Source organism: Aptenodytes patagonicus, chromosome 7 (assembly GCF_965638725.1).
Source record: "Aptenodytes patagonicus chromosome 7, bAptPat1.pri.cur, whole genome shotgun sequence".
Lineage (NCBI taxonomy): Eukaryota > Metazoa > Chordata > Aves > Sphenisciformes > Spheniscidae > Aptenodytes > Aptenodytes patagonicus.
This window is the reverse complement of record NC_134955.1, coordinates 70,722,400-70,741,757: the sequence shown is the minus strand read 5'-3', so window position 1 is coordinate 70,741,757 and position 19,358 is coordinate 70,722,400. Positions and strand designations below refer to the sequence as shown.

The 19,358-nt window shown below is 49.0% G+C and overlaps 1 protein-coding gene across 2 annotated transcripts; it reads right to left on the bottom strand.

Moving 5' to 3' along the window:
• Positions 1–392: 392 nt before the first annotated feature.
• CDKL1 (cyclin dependent kinase like 1) lies at positions 393–18,714 on the bottom strand. 2 transcript variants are annotated; one of them, XM_076345793.1, is made up of 9 exons: positions 18,480–18,714; positions 12,343–12,464; positions 9,902–9,974; positions 7,504–7,594; positions 6,537–6,737; positions 3,819–3,901; positions 3,228–3,284; positions 2,421–2,576; positions 393–1,470 (listed from the first exon to the last, which is right to left on the bottom strand). In XM_076345793.1, the coding sequence occupies exons 1-9, from the start codon at positions 18,645–18,647 to the stop codon at positions 1,363–1,365; spliced, it is 1,059 nt and encodes a 352-aa protein (XP_076201908.1). In that variant the 5' UTR covers positions 18,648–18,714; the 3' UTR covers positions 393–1,362. The 2 variants fall into 2 exon arrangements, with proteins under 2 accessions (XP_076201908.1, XP_076201909.1); XM_076345794.1 differs by having other exon boundaries at positions 3,846–3,901.
• Positions 18,715–19,358: the final 644 nt, after the last annotated feature.

Genomic DNA, 19,358 nt, shown 5'->3' with positions numbered 1-19,358 from the left:
CCTCCAGCCTGCGCTGCCCAGGGCTGTGTCCTATCTACTGCTTACGGACGGCGCGTGGGTGCTGCTGTGCCTTGCACGTGTACGGGATTAGATGGCTGAATATCCATACGGAAAGTACCGGAATGCCAAAGCTTTCTGAGCGCAACCAACACGATCTATGGACACAATGTTCAAGATTAAAATATAATAAATTGTAATATGAAATAAAAGGCAGACAGGCACACTCTGTAAGGATATGGCACCTGTCCCATTGAAATTGCTTTTACTGTTGTTGAACACAGAACAGTACTGGGAAAAGAAAACATTTTTGCTCTAGGTTTCAAGGAGAAAGAGGGCGTTCCTTGCCCAGTAGTAAAACTCTATACAGTAAAACACATCCAGTAAACTGGAAAAATGAGCTACATTTATTTTATTCAAAATCAACACAATACTACATCCTGAGATTACACAAAACCCAAGAAGCATTCTAATACATATGCTTAGGTAGAATTCCCGCCTGTGTCTGGCCAATGTTATAAATTATATTCATGAATTATTTTTGATAAAAACAATTTCTGTAACACTACAGGCAAGTGACTTCACTATTGACAGAAACAGCAAATAAAAACAACCTCATAATGCAAGGAAGAAACAGGCAGGAGAAACTCTGAAAAGACTAAAGAAACAACAGGTTTTATTGTTTATACGTTCTCCTGGTAGCAGCGCCTGTCGAGCCTTCCATTAAGTCTAAGTCATTACCAGTACTTCTGATACTTTGTGATCTAGAAACGCAGTATGTAAGACAGACCTATCTTTAAAGCAGTGCTATTTCAGCAGGTTTATAACTAACTGGACCGGTTCGGTAGCCTCTCATCAGGCTCGGCTCCACAAACACGTACATCTCTCTTCTACTGGCACAGGCAATACGTTGCCGGTTCCCTGCGGGATCAGTGACTTAGCCTCAGCCCAAAGCACTATTGCTGTGTTGACCCGGTGGGACTCTGATTTATTTGGCGAGGTTGCAGTTCCTCTGCCAAGTCTGAAATACAGGTGATAGACAGGCAAGAGTTTTTAAATTCAGCCTGTAAACACTGGGTTGCGGTACTCCTGAACCACTATACAATCCCAAACCAGTATACAATCACGAATTAAAGCAAAACAAATGTATTTTCCTTTGTACACAAAACACTGACTAACGTGAGCTTGGAGCTTTCTTGGTGCATCACTTTCCTTCCAGTAGTGACCCAGAATACATTACTTGACAGACCACTTTTGTAGATGTCATAACATGTATTAATTTAGTTTTCCACCACGTATCCTCCTTTTAAAAATTCTGAATGACTCGAACTTTGAACAATAAACAGTTTTTAACCTGCCATCCGGTTAGATGTTGGGGAAGTGGTAGTCTGATTTCCTTGTTTTGCAGCAGTACTTCTTGCTGTCCAAAGCTGGCAGAACGTTACTACTGGTTAACTGAGGCAGGTACTGTAACTAAAGGAAAAGTTACATAGTGTGTATTTGTTTGAAATGAGAATAGAGCATGCATTTCATTTTTCAAAAAGGAATATAAGCTACAAAACTATTCGTGCTGTAATCCTGTACTTTCCAAACTAAGAGTCATGGATCTGGTGTTCTACAACTAGACTGCAACCAGAACAGCTCATTAAAGGTATTTCTTCCAGTCGTCCAGGGCAAGAAAAATATTCCTGTTACATCCTACGTCACAGAAATGGAGGAGGCGAATCAGTTTGATCCAGGAATTTATATGCTGTAGCAGTTCTCCATCCTACCCCTCCAGCTTCCCTGCATGTTCCCCGTTCAGTGTTAGAGCTGTCATGGGGAACGGGGCTCACAGGAAGAAGGAACTGCTGACTGACTCTCATCATGAGGCTGGATCTGGAGACTTGGGCTGGCGTCTGGAAAGACTGAAATGGCAGGGAGACATTTGCTTGGCAGCTCCAGCTGCAGAAACACCCAGTGGATTGTGTAACGTCTGGAACCGAGTAAGGGATCACATCCCAGCAGCAGTTACAAATGGAACTGGGCATTTTTGCCGTCTCCATAATGTGGGATTTCAAACGCATCAGACAGATCCCAGAGAACTCCAGATTAAACCAGCCATGCAAGCACGTCCAGTTTGTTCAGCTATCCTGCTATTCTTTGTCGGGAATGCACATTCCCGGATAAACCTGATCTTTCGCATCGCCGTGCTGCTTATCCCCAGCGACTCAATGGAGCTGCAAGGTAGAATTCAGTTTGTACTGAGTTACTCTTTAGCCAGGAGGTTCATTTTCTCCTCGGGCTAAAATTAAGATTGGTCCAATGCAGGAGCTCTCTCTCAACGTTAACTGCCAGCATGAGCCCACCTCCTGGGAGCCAAACAAAGAGAACCAGTCCCCTCCTTAGGCACAGAACATTAAATACTGCTATGACAGTGTTACCCCTGGCATGTGCTTCCGAGTCAGCCTGGCCGGCTTCCGAGCCGTTTTTTCATGTTCTTTCCCCAGATCCACTGCCTCCCTAATGCTGTCAAAATAGGGATGCTGCAGCAGCTGCTCACATGTCTGCCTCTCCGCAGGGTCCATACGAAGGCAACCCTTGGAAAAGATGAAGAAAAGGATCACAGAAAAGGCTCGTTAAACAGGTCTGCACAATTCCAGCTACTCACCACAGCCAACGAGTATTTGCACAGATAGATGTGTTAATCTTTTTTTTTAAATGGATTCTAAGAGTGGCTTTTCAGAGTCAGCATGAAGCTTGCAAAGCAGCTAATACCGAACAACTGCCACAAGGCAGTAACAGAAACTGCGGCTAGAGGGACAGTAACAGTCGTATGGTGTAGCAAACCATCAAGCCTCAAAAACCAGTTAAGCCCGTAACTTTCATTTGAACTAGAACAACTTTCTTTAACGGGGGAATCCGCTATGGCACTAGCTGTGTTGTTCCAGTGTTTAGCGTAGCTAGGACTATCCACAGCTGCACCTCCTTTTTAGTGCCTCCATCCTCACAGTTTCCATTCACTGCATCTTAATAAGGGAATAATATGTTTTCCACCTCCATGGTAAAGACGAGTGGATTAGAGAGGAGTGGATTAAAAGTCCTCTCCAAATCCCCTCCAGCTCTATTTTTCAATGAATTTCTGATAATTCAGTAGCCAACTCTCAAACCATTTACCAGCTGATAAGCAAAACAGACCGCATTTGCTAAGTCTCAGTGCAGAGCTCCTCCACCAGCTGTAATTTTCTTACCTTCATGAAAGCTAAAGCAGAGTATGAAATATTAGGGAATTTCATTTCTAACGGCTCCTGGTGGGAAAAAAAACAGTGAGTGTACTCATATTAGCAAGCTTTTCATTCATCAGGGTACAGAGAACCGGCTTTCCATAGCAACATGACCTGTACCTCACAAAATGCATCTGTCACTTCACGTGCTTAGAGGGGAGCTGCCTGGCATTACTGAGGATGGGTAGGTTGGCTGCTGTGCCACCAGAAGGGGGGAGAAGGAGCAGAGATTAAGCATTTGTTTGACTGCTTTTACACAGGGTATCGGTTAAAACGTCACGAGAGGGGTTCAGCCACCTCCAAATAACACTCTAGTGTACATCGGCGAAGTAGAGGGCAAAGCTTTTGGATAGGGAAAAAATTCTGCACAGCAAAGGACTGGTCAAGCTGAGCAAGCGAGGCTTTTCCAGCCATACTTCCAGAGCAGATAGCACACGTACTCTGGGTAAAAAGAAGTAGGAACATTACTCTGTCCAAACACCTTATCTCCTTAGCACTGCAGACAGACTGCTGGTTAGTGCTAGGCTCAGGGGAAGTGCGTCTAGAGGGAGCTCTTACCATGCTCTCTGGGTCTGGAATTCTTACCCCGCTGAAGAACTGGTTGGTGCTGAACACTTGCTGGTGCCTGGGAATAAGATCCCCTTTGACCAAGAATAAAAAAACAAAGTCAGATTAATTTGCTGTTTTTACAGTGCCTGCATTGAACAAGCTTATAGCCCCTACAAGGCTGACACCATCCGTGAGAACATCTAAAGAGATGGAGTACCATCAAGTGAGCCGATGAAAAGTTCTTTTGTGAAAACTAACGTCCATCTAGGACATCAGTGATCCCACAGACGTGTGACTGTGCTGAACGAAAGGCAGGGCCACGCAGCTCCAGCTGCCCGCAGTCACAACTGCCCAGGGCCTCATGCTGTAAATAGCTCAAAGAAATTCAGCTGGTGGGAGCAGTTTTTGGAGCAGGAGTACTCAGCTGCTGCGCCTCCTCCAGGCTCTGAGTTTCTCTGCTGTGCAGCAGAGTGGCTTTTATGAACTGTGGCCACTATAGCCGGGGGCCTTGAAAAATATGTATTTCTATCTATCTCCCCATGCCAAATGCCTAGATCCTATCACTGCATTATTTGGGTAACTGCAAATTTGGATTTGCACTAGCAAAAAGACCCCTCGGTAGAACACCAGGCAATGAGGTGGGCAAGGCACTAAGTTGCACAAACACGTCTGCTCTGTGCCAGCACCTGTACCTCCGCTGCGTGCCGGCCGAACTCAAGATCTGTGTGTCGGTGCAGCATAATAGCTAGAGGGTGCTGTGCAAACACCTACCAGGATCCGAAACTCCAGCCATGCCACAGCACTGAGCTTCAGCCAGGGATCCTTCCCAAAGTGTTGAGCAAGACCAGATCAGCAGCTAAATCCCCTGCACACATCAGACACGATGGGCCAGCCCATGAGTAACTGGCAGGAGCCACTGTTTGGTTTGGAGGTGGCAGCGTGGGCACGCTTTGTTGGTGTGCTCTGTTCGAGGGAGGGTGAGCAGGGCTCTGCTGGCCTGCTCTCCACGCAGCATTTTCAAAGGAAGAGGGTTCCCAGGGGGCAGTCTGTCTGCATAAACAGTCGTGTCTCCTCTGACTGCTGGAAGGGGACAGGCTAACCACAAGTGTTCCAGCTTCATTCAAATTTAACTCATATTGGGTGAAATTCTTCTTGTACACTCCTGAGGATGTTGTATAGAAAAGAGCTGAAATGCAGCACCAACAGGAACAAGCTGTAGCTTTTCCCCAATGCATGGGGAAATGGGGAAATGCATGGGCCTCCATGGCCCTTTTTTGAAGCTCAGAGCAGCTCAGAGCAAGCAAAATGTTAAAATCAAATCCGTAACAAAAGAGCCAGTACAATAGCCAAACCACCCTAATTACACAGCTTTGACCAAGGAGCTTTTCTCTGTAAACACTGCCTCAGGCCATCACCTGGATCACAAGGGAATTTCTTCTGGCTGAAACCCTATCATTAAAAATAAATTATAACTTACCTAACACTGGCATAAGTGTATTCTGGAGGATGAAGCAATCAACGTTGAACTATTTTTCTAGCTAAGGAGCTTATCTGTTTAAAGCCATTAGTCACCTTTATAGTTTTATAAACTGCTCAGTAAAAATTACAATTCTCGATTCATTCCAACAAATTTTAATTAAAAGTGGCGGTTTGTTCCTTTCCACTCAAGAAATCAGATGTTACACACCAACATCAAACAGAATCAATGAGACTGGATTAATTTAAATGTTACACAGATAATGGCTCTTTTATTTAACCTCTGTTCCAAATCTGGAGTGGCTCCTAAAATTCATTGGTGAATAAAGACAAACAGGTGGAACAGCCAAACTTCACTGTTCACACTGGCTTTCCCAAGCACACAGCCACCAGCAGGCACCTGCCTTGTTTACGAGACCTCCAAAGCTGTGATGAACTAAATCCAACTATTCGTGACCTAGAAGCAAGGACCAATAGCTGGTACCAAACCCTGAAAAATACCTGGATCTTTCAAAGCTTTATGCTAAACATTCCTGGTCCTTTCTGATACAGGCATCTCATTTTTCTATCTGTGCGGTGACAGCTGAAGATGTGGAAAGGACAGCAGCAGAGGCAGGTGTTTCTGTGCCTCCTGCGGAGCTGGCCCTGTGCCCCCCACACTCCGGTAGTCACTGAGCCACCCCAAAAGGACCAGGAGGGGCATCCGGTGGTCACCTAACACATCCCACATCTTTCTTAAACTGCCCAGCACCAGACCAAGCTTCCCAGAGGCCACCACTGCTAAAGAAAAGTGGAAGAACGGTTTCAGGCAGTTTGCAGGCAATGGTCCTGCTTACGCAGCCCTGTCCATTGTGAGCCTTTTAGCCACAGCCTGGCACTGCTGGCTCATACAAGGTGAAACCAATTCTACCCCACAGATCTTCTGAAGAAGAACAGTCACCGCCCACGTGGATGCCAACTTTGTTTCCCCAGGTCCTGCCAGGACCGGCAGCAGCATGTGTTACTCCAACTACGCAATCTCCTAAAAAGACTTGCATGTGTAAGTCATGCCAGGAAAACCCAGCTCCCTTTCAAGGACAGTAACACCTCAAATAAAGCCAGCACCTGCTAAAGAGAGAGATCCACTGGGTAAATTCACACCCTGGCCAATCCCGATTCCCACCACAGAGGAAACTCCTCCTGGGCAAGCTCTAGTCCTGCCAAAGGCATCGGGAAGACCAGGGCTCTGACCGGCGCAGAAGGGACACTTACCCAGGGTCCTCCGGATGAGGTACAGCTGGTCGACATCAGACTTGCCCGGCCACAGGGGGACCCCGGATACCAGCTCTGCAAATACACAGCCAATCGCCCACACGTCCACGGGAGGCCCGTACTGGGTGTCTCCCACAAGTAACTCCGGAGAGCGGTACCACCTGGTAGCCACATAATCTGTGTAATAATCACTCGGACCAGCTAGGTTGGGGTCGGGAAGAAGAGAAACAAACAGGAATGTGGGATCAGAACGATGCAGACAAGCCAACATTAGTTGTTACACACGTTGGGGCACCTCCTGGGCGGGCAGTAGCTACAGGAACAGGATGAGTCACTGGCCACTAGCAGAACCCAACTTTGGAAACACTTAAGACTTGGCAAAAATCAAGACCATATTTTTCTCCAAATGAAAATATGCAGAGCTCCTCAGCAGGGCCCTGCACCAGCCAGTGGTCAGTTCTCAAAGCCCACGTGATTTGTCTGAGCAAGAGCTAAAAAAAAAAACAGATTAGGGGGTTTATTTACAATGGAAAATGTGAAGCCATTGTTTGCAGAGACAGCGCCTTCTGCCAGAGGGGCTCCTCCTGCCAGGGAACTCCAGCTGTGTCTCCAGTATTGCATAAGCAACGGCTGGGCAGCTCCAAGACGCCCAAGGCCGACTTCCATCTACCAGCGCCAACACCACCAGCAGTTCAGTGGCACCAGCGGGGAGCTCAGACAGAGTTTGTTTACAGAAGCACTTGGCATCGCGGTGTCTGGGCTAGCTCCCTTTAAGCTGGTTTGGGGATCTCTACCCAGCCTTTAGCAGAGCTTCTCTGTGAAAACACGCCAGCCTTTATATAGGATGATTTACACGTGCATCAGACAAAGACAAGTGAGTCTTTACTAGTGTTTGAAAGCCTGATCCTACACTTCATTTGAGCTTTCACGTGTTAACAATCCGTGTAAGTAGCAAGTTGGCACTCACTCAGTATGCGAGCAAATCCAAAGTCACAAAGTTTGATGACTGAGTGCTTTGTTATCAAGATGTTTTCTGGCTTTACATCTCGGTGGATGCACTGGAAACAGAAAAAAACAAGGTTAGAAGCAAGTATTTAACCTGGCCCTCAGATAAAGAACCTCTTAATTCAGCCACATCCCCCTTGCACATTGTGCCAGGCAATCATTCCTGCTGAAAGAGAAGATGAAAGGATTTCTTAACAGCAGCTAAAGCCACGTCCTGCTGGGCAGGACAATTACCCCGCCTATACCCCAGCTTTGGGATAAGACACTGTGCAGGCTCCCAGCTTCAGCTGCATAGCTCTGTATCACTTGGACAACACCGAGTCAGCTCCCCAGAACCAGCTGGGAATCCGCTAGCAGGAGGAGAGAGGTTTGCATAGCAAGGATTGTTGTTAACCTGGCCCTCTGCAAATGTAACTCACTTGATACAGCCATGTGCAACACACTCCTAACATGTGCAACACACTCCTAATAAGGGACACAGTTTTACGAATATGTGAGGAGATCCTAATGAGATCCTCTGGGATCAGTTCCTGGACAAAGTCCATGAACTGTATTTACTGATAATCTAGTAGACAAACAAATGATTTTGCTGGCAAAGCTCACAGATGAGATGAAGGCTCTGGTTTAGATGTGGGACTTGATCCTTGCAGATGCCAGAGCACGCCTGATATTCCCTCTACTCAGCACAGGTGAGACACATCCAAAGTTCTGTGTCCAGCTTTGGGATCCCCAGTAGAAGGAAGATGTGGGCACACTGGAGTGACTCCAGTGAAGGGCCACTAAAATGATTAAGGGATCGGGGTATCTGACATCCAAGGAGCGGATGAGGGAGCTGGGACCATCATTCAGCCTGGAGAAGAGAAGGGTCAGGGTGGATCTTAACAATGTGTATAAACACCTGATGGGAAGAAGTAAAGAAGACCGAGCCAGGCTCTCCTCAGTGATGTCCAGTGAAAGGACAAGAGGCAATGGGCACAAATTGAACACACAGGAAATTCCATTTAAATGTAAGCAATTTTTTTTTTTTACTGTGAGGGTAGCCAAACACCAGAACAGGTTGCCCAGCGAGTCTGTGGAACCTCCATCCTTGGAGATATTCAAACCCTGACTGGAAAAGTTTCTGAGTGGTCTGCTCTAGCTGACCCAGCTTGAGTGGGAGGGCTGGACTACATGATCTCCAGAGGTCCCTTCCAACACCAGTAATTCTGCGATTCTTGAGAAGTCACCTTGCCCGCTGAAGGTTCACAACAACTGAATTTGGGCTTGGGAAAGAGTTTCTGCTGATCAAACTAGAAGAGACCTTCATTTCTTCTGCCCGTGTGTGGAAGGTGTGTTCTACTGAAAATCACCAGGGTCTAGCTCATGTTGTCCTTCCCCTACCATCACCTCAGCACAAACACCTTGGACTTTTCCTAGCTAAGCTGGTGGTAAATGATTGTGTCTCTTCCTGAGGCCTGAAATGCTGCTTGTTAAACCAGCGTCATGGAGTTCCAAAAAAGGCAGCTGCATAAAACCTCATTACCTGTGATCTACAGCAGGTCAGACTGCAGCATCTCATTGTTCCCTTGGCTTTAAAACTCCATTAAATCTTTCAGATTGAGTGGGGGAACAGAAAAAAGAAGAAAAACAACAAATCCTGGAAGCAGGAGAGACCTATGGCCAAGTTCCTGTGGCTCAGCTGGACATAATTCTCCCAGCAATGACAAAACACCCATTCCAGAGCGATCTCCCGCCCGACTCTTAAATCTCAAATATTGGCAGATAAACAAAAACAATGACAGCTAAGTTTGCCTAAAGAACTTCTTCAAAAGGCTCCTTTCCTTCCCCGCTTCTTAAAGCGTCGCAACTGCTTCCTACAAAATATTTGCCACGCACATTTTCCTCCAGAAAGCAGAGGAGGGGTTGTAAAACTGGTTTACTGTACCTAATTTTTGAAACCTTTTAACTGGTAACATGATTCAATGCCTATGACTATCAATAGGAGGACTTCCTGGGAAATCAGTTGCAGTTTGCTCAGGTCTCAGCTGGTTAGATGTTAGATGTTAGCCAGTTTTCTAAACATGAGTTCTAATGTGTGGCACAGGGAACATACAAAGATATATTCCTGTTCAGCCTGGAAGCTTGTCTAAGGTCATTAGTGCAAATCATTCCTTGACAGCAAACCCAAGGGACCTGTGTGATAGTAAATGCAACTGTTGTGGGTATACACTAATATTTCAGATATATGTTTCCTGTTGAAAACAGGAAATTTCATCTGACTTTGTCCCATGAAAGCTCTGTAATCAGGAAAACGGCAACAGAATCTCCTTCTCCTCCAAAGCTATGTTACAGCAAGCGTTAGTGCTGTTTAGGGGACTTACATTGTGTTTATGGCAGAAGTTCACAGCTTGGAGGGTCTGCCAGGTTATGCTCTTCACTAGATGCTCCGGCACCCTGTTTTAAAAAAGCACATTTTTATTTTGGCCATTAAAAATAACTTCACTATTACAGGAAAAAGGAAGAGGAGGCCTTTGAGTGCTAACATTGTACAGGGATCTCTGAGCAAAACCATCAGGGACCAAGTCAGAAAACTCAGAGAAAAAACACTAGATGCGTTTTCTTGCTGTAAGTAAGTTACAGGAAATACATAATAACCCTCAGTTCGTTGATCTTCCACTGCAGGGAACCAGTCATGCTGGGCTGCTGATGGTGGAGGCTGTTTGTACCTCTTCCCATGTTTCAGAGCTGAGGCTGAGCAATGCCTCCTGTGAGGTTACCCTTCAAACATCGCAGGAGCATCAAAGGGAACGTCAACACCACTTCCAAATCCAGTCAATGCAACAAGATACCAGGATTTATGGCAGCTAAGAGCATGCCAGAGTGTCTGGTACCACTCAGTCACAGCCAGCACGAGGCCTGCCAACTGGTGACTACACATCAGTGCGTGCAAGTCCGTGTCAAATCCTGTCTTGTGGCTGTGCTTAGTATCCACGCTTCCTGGCAATCCTCCTGAAATGCCAGCAGGCATTTCTGCCTCTGCAACTGCTCAGAGAGTTGGAGGTGGTGGAGTATCCATGGTATAGATGCATGCTCTAACTTGCAACGTTGTCATGTCATTGACTCTCCAGAGTAGAGAGGTGACCAAAATGGGAGGGGGAAGGATGTTCCTACAAGAGTATAAAGCTCTGCTTTGGTTTGCATCTCCTCTCCTTCCCTCCAATGGCTGGCAAACACTTCAGAGAAAGAAAACCTCTGTTAAAGATCCAGCCTCCTCTCCTCTCTTTCAGTTACCGTGCAACAGTTCTTAAACTTCCTTGGCTGTCTGTAACGGTCTTCAACAACCCCAGGAAAGGCAGAGGTGACAATCTTGGCACTTTCAAGCTCAAATCCAATTTTATTTCATGTGTTTAATGCTGAAAAGCTTCTGATTCATCATAAAGAAAAAAACCCCAAAAAACTAAACTAAAACAATATGCAGGAAGCCTTGCTTTTTCTTTAAGGCACCTTCTGCTGTCAGTGCTGAAGGTTTTGTGCTGACACTGCTGTTGCAATGCTAGAGTTTCCTTGCAGAAACTTCCTAGAATGATGAGAGTGATGAACTGACAGCCTGACAAGGGGATGAAGTTGGTCAAATGACCTGGAAACATGGTGCAAAGAGGCGTGTGCCCACCCATCCTAATCCTGACCACAAAAGACTTGACCATCTGCCCTAGCAAAGATCAAAAGCAAAGTATGCAACCAGGCGTTACATGTTTGTTCACACTGGAGTTGTTCTGATGAATAGAAAGCAAATGTGAAGTATTTTCTTCAAAGAGGGTTATCCATCCTCTCTCCAGATTCCAGGTGAACAGGTTCAAACTGGGGTGAAAGCTGCTCACCAGCTCACAAAGCCATTTGCTATCAGCATGCTCCATTCTCCTTCTAGAGCTCCACATCAGGGAGAAAGAGAATAACAGGCTCTTGTTTACTCAACCTCCAATTATCCTCCTGCAGGCAATTCATTTAGCTCCAGGCCTGTAAAATGATTTATGAACTTCTGCTTAGCAATTCCACAGCACCAAGTCACTGTGAATAATTAGGGACAATGTATTTAGTGGGAGTATCATTTATAATGTGTCAAAAGAACAAACGCTGTCCTGGAGAATGCTCCTTCTGCCCATGTAGCTCACACTTTGTGCAAGCGCCTGTTTAAAGAAGAAGGTATCTGACCTGGGAGTTCACTGAGGCTGTGCAGAGAGGTGCAGGCACAGCTCCTGCTAACTCCTGCCGACGAACACATACTCCTTAACGCAGCAGCATGGCTAAAAGTCACTGGTCTGTCATATGGGTCATCAGTGACATCACTACAGACAGTGTATTTGGGTGCTCAATGACATTGCCCCAGTGCCCACAGCCTGGCTCTGCACAGCCTCCCACAGTGATGGGCAACACACCTGGGGAGCAGCAGGAAGGAGGGCTGCGTGCCCCCAGCCCACCTGCCCATATCCCCCCAGCAGCCCTAACCTCTTCACAGTGAGACACAAGATGCTCCCGAGCCACTCGGGTTTGCTGCTGCTGAGCCAGCCAAAGATCACCCAAACGCTCAGGCTCAGCGCCCCAGTCTCCTTGGTGAGCAGGACTGTGCAGGAGCGCACGCAGGCTCATACACAATTCTTTTGGACGTCATTGCCAAACCACAGTAACAGAGCAAGTCCTGGGCACTGGGCTGAGAAACCTCCCCTGTAATTAATGAAATCCCTCTGAAAACTCTGCAGAGCAGCAACGACATAGACACCCCCTGACTCCTTTGCTCAGAGCTCCCAGTGAGAGACAGGCCACTCACCCCCGGGGGTGCTTGTCCAGCTCATGGAGAACTGTGTGGTCGCAGTATTCGAAGACCAGATGCAGCTTCCGCTTCCTCCTGAACACTTCCAGCAGGTTCACCAGGTTGGGGTGTTTCAGTTGCTGTAACACACAGTGGATGGTCTGGTTAGTTACTGCGCAGGGGAGTGGGGTAAAGGTGGGGGGGACGGTGCTTTCACCCACAAGGGTCCCAATTCCTTGAGCTGAAACCTTTTATACAGGCACAGCACGATGTGAAGAAGCAGCTCAGCTACAGCTCAGCCTGTGGTGTAGTTATTTTAGGAACTGACCGTGGGCAACAAGTCAGCTTGGCTTCAGTGAGTGCCTCTTAGAAAAGATGCTCATAGATAAAGAATTCATCGCGGTGCCCACAGCTATCCCGGCAGCGCCTTTCATTGTACGTATCCAGCCTTTGACTGCACCACAATGAAAAGCAGCTCTCCTTGGAGAATAGCTTGGGAAATCACACACAGTAAGAGCCTGTAGCAGGCAAACACACATTTAAGAGAAACCAAGAGCTCCTCTGATAAGCATAAGTAAAGCATGTGGTCTCCGCTTCACCAGCTTATTGTCAGAATCTGGATGGGTTAATTAGGAGAATTTTTATTGCTGCTCCTTCCTCTTCCTCTCAATCCACTTCATGTGCTCACACCAGGGCTTCCTCTCGTGGGGAGCTCAGACAGCTTCTTACCACACATAAAGCCTGAGCACAGCAGGGTTACTCAAATGCACCTTGCAAGAGGTGAGGGTGGACATTACTGGAGCTTCTCATTTTCTATTACTTTTGCCCACATTTTGAGGGAGGGCTGGGAGAGGGCTTGAACCAAGGGGCACAACACAGCGTTCAGAAAAGGAAACAAAGAAAAGCCAGACCCAACTCAGGAATGTTATTTCTTTTCAGATGACTCATGGCACCATCCCCTCTGCTTGCAGGGACCTGTATCCACCAGGGCTTTGCCGGACCGAGGCTTTAGAACAAACACATTTCTAAGCAAGGAGGCTGGAAAGGGCATTGCCTAGGAGTTATGCTAACCCCATCTTCTAATGTGCCTCTAAGCCATCTGGAAAAGCCTGCAAGGGAGAAGGAAGTGGAGAGTCAAGACTAGAGAAAACTGTAAGGGGCCTCAACCGAGGAATGCAGCTGTTTGGGGAAGCACCCAGTTAACCCCAAGGTGAAGGATCACTGAAATCCACGACTTGAATCTTGGGGTTAACCAGTGAGCTTGAGTAAAAGAGCAGTTCAGTAGAAGACCCCTACCATACCTCATTGCCAGCCTGTCATGAGTAGGAGGGACATGGCAGGGGCCGTGTCAGTGCTCTGATGGGCACACTGTGGGACCCTTTGAAAAATGTAACTTTATTCAAGCATGTCACTGTAAAAGCTCCTTGTAGAGAGACCTTCCAGGGAGCCCACTGCCTCTGGGGGACATTATACTGAACCCAAACTATACTGAGCCCATATGCCAACACACAGGGTTAGTGTGCAGAAGGTGGCTATTCCAGTCCTGCAAGCTGGCAGCAAGGAGCTGATCTTCCTAAACAGCATCTCTTACCACATACTTGTCTTGTTCCTTCTATCCTGCCCGCACCATGTAAACCATCTGCCAGCATCAAAGACCTTCATACCCACCTGGATCAAACCTAGGTTACAACCAAGACCTTCTGACCACTTCCTCAGTCCTGCATGGTGAGTACTTGTACGCCAAGCGCCTTCCCTATCTAGCACAAGGTACCCAACAGCGTCAGCAGGGGCTGTCAGCGTAACCTTCTCTGCACTGGCCACATCTCCTGACCTCGCGTAACGGACAGACTTTCTCTGCACACCCTCAGTTCCCATGGCAGGGCTGCTAGTGAAAGTATTAAACCACAAGGGAGGAGGCTTGTAACACCTCTCAAGCTTGGTATTTATCTAGTAGCATCTCCATTCTCGTCATTTCCTTATCCACTTTGCAAAAGATGATCAGATACAGAGAACGGCCTGCAAGACTGCTGAAAATCCCAGCAATGATAGCGATTCTCCCAGGAATTGTGTGCATACCATGCCACCCATCCTGTTAAGCATATCCACATCGAGCAAAGTACCTGCTTGCCACATGCACGTGAGACAAAGCCCAGTCTACCAGTTCAGACTCCACCACAAAATTCAGACAGCTGCTGTGGCCCTCATACGGCCCCTTCCCTCACGAGTCAAGCAGCTCCTCATAGACTGTGCGAAGTGGATCCTTCTCTTTCCATGCACTCAGTGTGCTGGCATACTATGTTCTCAGAGATCAGCAATAATGGAGATATCTGAGAGCAAGCTGGGCCTCCAGCAACTACGCTGGGTAACAGGCGCCCGATTCCCCTGTTGCTCTCAGCAGATCTGCCTGCCAGCATGGACAAACTGCCGGGCATTGGCCGAGCCTGCCAGCGGGAAGGAGGCAGACGAGACAATCTCTGCAGTGCTTAGACTCCACTTTCAGAGGCAGGCGAGGACAAAATAATGGCCAACTGATTGTAAAGCAAGAAAGCAAATCAACAATAATAGGAGATCTCTAGAAAACCTCTGGCAGTTACAGGTTGGTTGTACGAGTCAGCCTTCAGGAGTGACCTTCACAGGAGCAGGCGGTGCCCAGGGGGCAGTCTGTCAAGGCTCTGTGTCCTGGTCACCCTCACGTGTGTGTGGAGCTGCGGTTTCTTGAGGGAGACAGCTTGGGCTTGGAAGCACGAGGTCTAGCTGAGCTGGGGATGCTGCAAGGGGACACAGCTGTGTGAACAAGCTCTTGTGCATGCAAGAGTGGGTTAACCTGCCTGTGCAAGGCCTAGAGAGGGACCCCTGGGCACAGTCTTGCCGTGGCATCTGCCTGTCCCTTGCTCACAGCCATTCTCTACGGTCAGGGCTCTCCGGGCAGTCAGGTTCACTGGGCCAATGTCTCTTGTGCCCACAGACGTGCACACAAGCCACCGTAAACCTGCCAGTGACCCTAACAACGTCCCAGTCTGGTGGCACAGCGCTTCAGAGAGCAGTTTCTAAGGCCATCAATGCTGCCGGTGGCTGGTTGCTGGCAGCACCAGGATGGGCTTCCCCTCCTTGCCCCCTGCTTGGGTGACAAGGCCGTGTGTTGCCTTCTGCATACAGGTCAGATGTCCTCCATGGGCTCTTCCCCAAAGTTATAAGCTCCCGTGCTAAGATGACAGGGGGTATTTTGTGTTTTGTGTATGAACACAGCCTTGCATTGCATTTCTCTCTCATCTTTGCAGTGTTAGAGCTAAGAACCGTGTCAGCCTCCACGTGAAGGCTGGGGAGACAACACCCTTCTGGAAACAGCAGGCATTGGGTTTCCACAGCCACGGATTAAGAGACTCGCTCTGTTTTCATGTATTTCCAGTCTTTCCTAAGGAATTGGGATCACGCAGGGCATTTCAAGACTCTGCATACCGCCCCGCTCTCCCACCCCACCTCCCATGGCTCCTGGCCATATAAAGTCTTTTGTCTACAAGGTATTTACTGTGCAGAATAATAATTTATCAGGCCCTACATTTTTTACTGATTAAACACAATCTCACTACATCTTCGACAAACACTTAGTTGTTGCCTAAGCCAGGAAATACCTCAACAAACAAACAAACAAACTGTTACTATTTACAGAGAAAAAGTTGAAAAGATAGTCAAGCAGGTCTGCACTTGCTAAAATCAACATCGCCCTGACACAGATCCTGCCGCGGCTAGCTGCAGTGGTGTCGGCTTTGGACCCTTAAGGATGACGCATTTACCATCTGCATTACAAGTGACTTCTGCAATGATTATTTTCCTTTTCAGATCTTTAATATCATTTAAATCTTAATGCATCTCCAGCGTTGTTTACTAAAATTATACAGCTACATGTCATCTGTTTGCTTCAGACAAGAGAAAAACTTAGGCTGCTTCTCCCCAAAATCTAACTGAAAAATAAATATGCTTTTTTCCTAGATGATGGCTCTTCTAGGATGGCATCCAGGCTTATTCTGCCTCTTTCTGCAGCAGGCAGAGAATCAGGCTTTCCTATTCCTTTGACAATAACATTTACACCACTTATTTATATACAAATGCTCAATAAAAGACAAGCTGATAGCACAAGAGATTTGGGGAAAGGAAATATCAGAAATGCCACAACCTGCTGAAATTTTGCAAATCTGAAAGTTACTTGGTTCCCAGCAAGCAAATTAAGGTAACTCCATGGAAAGGAACACCGAGCACAGTGAGTATCGACTGCTGCTACACAGACACCAACAGGCAGTGAAGTCTGGGAACGGCACCACGCAGAAATCGGAGACCAAGGGACTATGAATTTGGGGAAAGAAGTTTTAAATAAAATGGAACATCTTTCTCTGCAGATTTCTGCAGGGTTTTGTTAACTCCAAAATCCTAAATCATTGACTGTCTGCAAGAATGCATTGTGTCATCTGAACAGCACATTTCTTGTAAAAAGGACTCCTATTGGAAGTCATTATTTTAAAATTTATAATAAGCCAATATGCTGTTAATATGGTTCTTTAATCAGTTCAATGTTTTAAAGCTATGGCTCTTCTGCACGGAAAAGAGAAAGCTGAAGATAGGGAGATGATGGAGATGTATAAAATCATGAGTACCCTGGAGAAAGTGAAAACTGAACAACTGTCTCCGCTTCTTGTAACACACAACTGAGGGTACTGTATACCATCACCCAGCAGCAAGTTTATAACAAAAAAAAGGAAATATTTTTTCACACAACACATTCCTGAAGTCGTGGCACTCACTGCCTCAGGATACTATGGAGACCAAATCAATACACTGGTTCAAAAAGAGATGGGACAAACTCCTAACAGTCTATGGGTGTCTGCTAAGCATGAAGCAATGGGTACAAGCTCTGGCTCTAGAAACTTTGCCCAGAAGCCAGGTGTGTGAAAGGAAACCTTACCCCATCCTTTCCCTCTTTCTCCTGGGTTTCTCCTCACTTCTGCATGCTTGATGGACCTGGGGTGTGACTCACTGCAAATGTTCCCGTGCTTTTATTTCACCAGGAAAATAAACACAGAGGCTGAGTGATCCATTTCTATGTGAGGATGAGCTCTCACACAGAAGTCAAGAATGGATCAGGCAAGGTGCTGCCGTGGTTCACAGGTGCCGGTTCTGCAGTTGCTTCCATGTGTGAATACCACTGAGCCTATAGAGCCCCCGGCATTCAATACACGGCTCGATCCCGCCTGCACATCAGGCTCCGGCACTGCGGATCCCCCCCAACCAGGGGCTCGGAAAGGGCTTTTGAAGGAGGAGCTGCAGCAGATTATAAAGCAGGGAGCTAGGAGAGCTGTGCCCCACGGCTGTCCCCCACCTCGTGCTATCTAAGATCACTTTTAGCTCACGTGCTTTACACCAACTCCAACAGTCCTTGTCTCTGGGGGGAATTCTGGATGCAGAGGGGGCTGCTGCCAACCATGCACTAAGGGCAGAGCTGTGCCTGTATCGGCCTGGACATCGCTGACTCCCTGGTGGGACAGAGACTGGATGAATCCCTCTCTGAAGGGCACAGTGATGACTTTGTTGACGCTCCTCCGCTACCCATGCAGAAGAGATCTACAGGCACCCTGCAGCTCGCTCTTTGCCAGGTCTCAGCTCCCACCTGCGCCAACCCTCTTTGATGCGTGACAGCCTGGGCTGCGGAGGATCACCTCCGTCCCAAGGCACGTCCATCCCTGGCCAAACGGGTTGGACTTTCACCGGCACCAGTTTTCTCCCAGAGAAACTGACTGACTTGGGCACTTTACATACCGCTGCCTCACGCCCCATCTCCTCACTTCTCCCCTCACGACGCCCCATCTCCTCGCTACGCCCCGTCTCCTCGCTACGCCCCGTCTCCTCGCTTCTCCCCTCACGACGCCCTGTCTCCTCACGCCCGCCCTCCCGCCCCCTCCCCCTGGCAGCTCCCTCAGGGCTCCCCAGGGCCCCTGGCAGCGGCGCCGGGCTCGCAATGGCGGGGCACGGCCCGCAGGCGCCACAGCAGCCGCGCCGGGACCGGTGCCGTTCGCGGCGGAACCCACCCGCCCCGGGCGCCCCCGAGGCGGCGGGTGGAAGGAGGGGCGCGGAGAGCCAGCGGGGCCGGGCGCCCGCCCGCCGCCCACCTTCAGCATGCGGATCTCCCGCAGGGCGATCTTCCTGATCACCGGGTCCTCCTCGGACTCCAGGAACTTCTTAATGGCCACGATCTGGCCCGTGTCCTTGTTGCGGCACTTGAAGACGACGCCGTAGGAGCCCTCCCCAACCTTGCCCAGCTTCTCGTACCGCTCCATGGCGCGGGGCCGCCCCGGCGCTGCTCCCTCGCCTCAGAGCGCCGCAGCGGCGGCCCCGGCCCCCCCGTTAGCCCCGCGGCGCGGGGAACGGCCGCGCCCGCGCTCCGCCGCAGCTCCGGCGGGGCCGGGGCGGGCCCTCGGGGCGGGGGGGAGGGGAGGGGGGGGTCTCCCCTGCGAGGGACGGCCTTTGCGAGGCGTCTCTCGCCAGGGCGGAGGAGGAGGAGCCGTCCCTGGGGACACTAAAACCAGCCGGGGCGGTCCCCAAGTGAGGGAGGGGGTCCCCGTGGCCTTTCACGGGGCCACACGCGCCCCTGGGGACGTCGACCCTTCCCTTCGCCGGAGCCGGCTGCGGGGTGCCACGGGCCGGCCGCGGCGGCAGAGCCTGCCCCCCCCACCCCGCGCCTCCCGCGGGGCTTCGTGTCACCCAGCACCGGTTTGCCTTTACCCGTCTCCAGCGCTCTGCTTTTCCACGGAGGGCTCTGGTTTCCCCACAGGGTTGGGAGGAAGAGGGAACACCTCCCCCATGGCCGTCAGGCTTCAACCAGCACGCACAGCCCTTTCCTCTAGCACCCCGGGCACCGTCTCCAAGCAGCAGCAGGGGAGAGGCGGGGACGCTGTTCCCCGGGGAGGCCTGGAGGCCTTGGTGCCTGCGCAGGGTAAGAAGGGTGGCGTATTTGGGATGCCCGGGGACAGGCATCGCTTCAAGTGCTG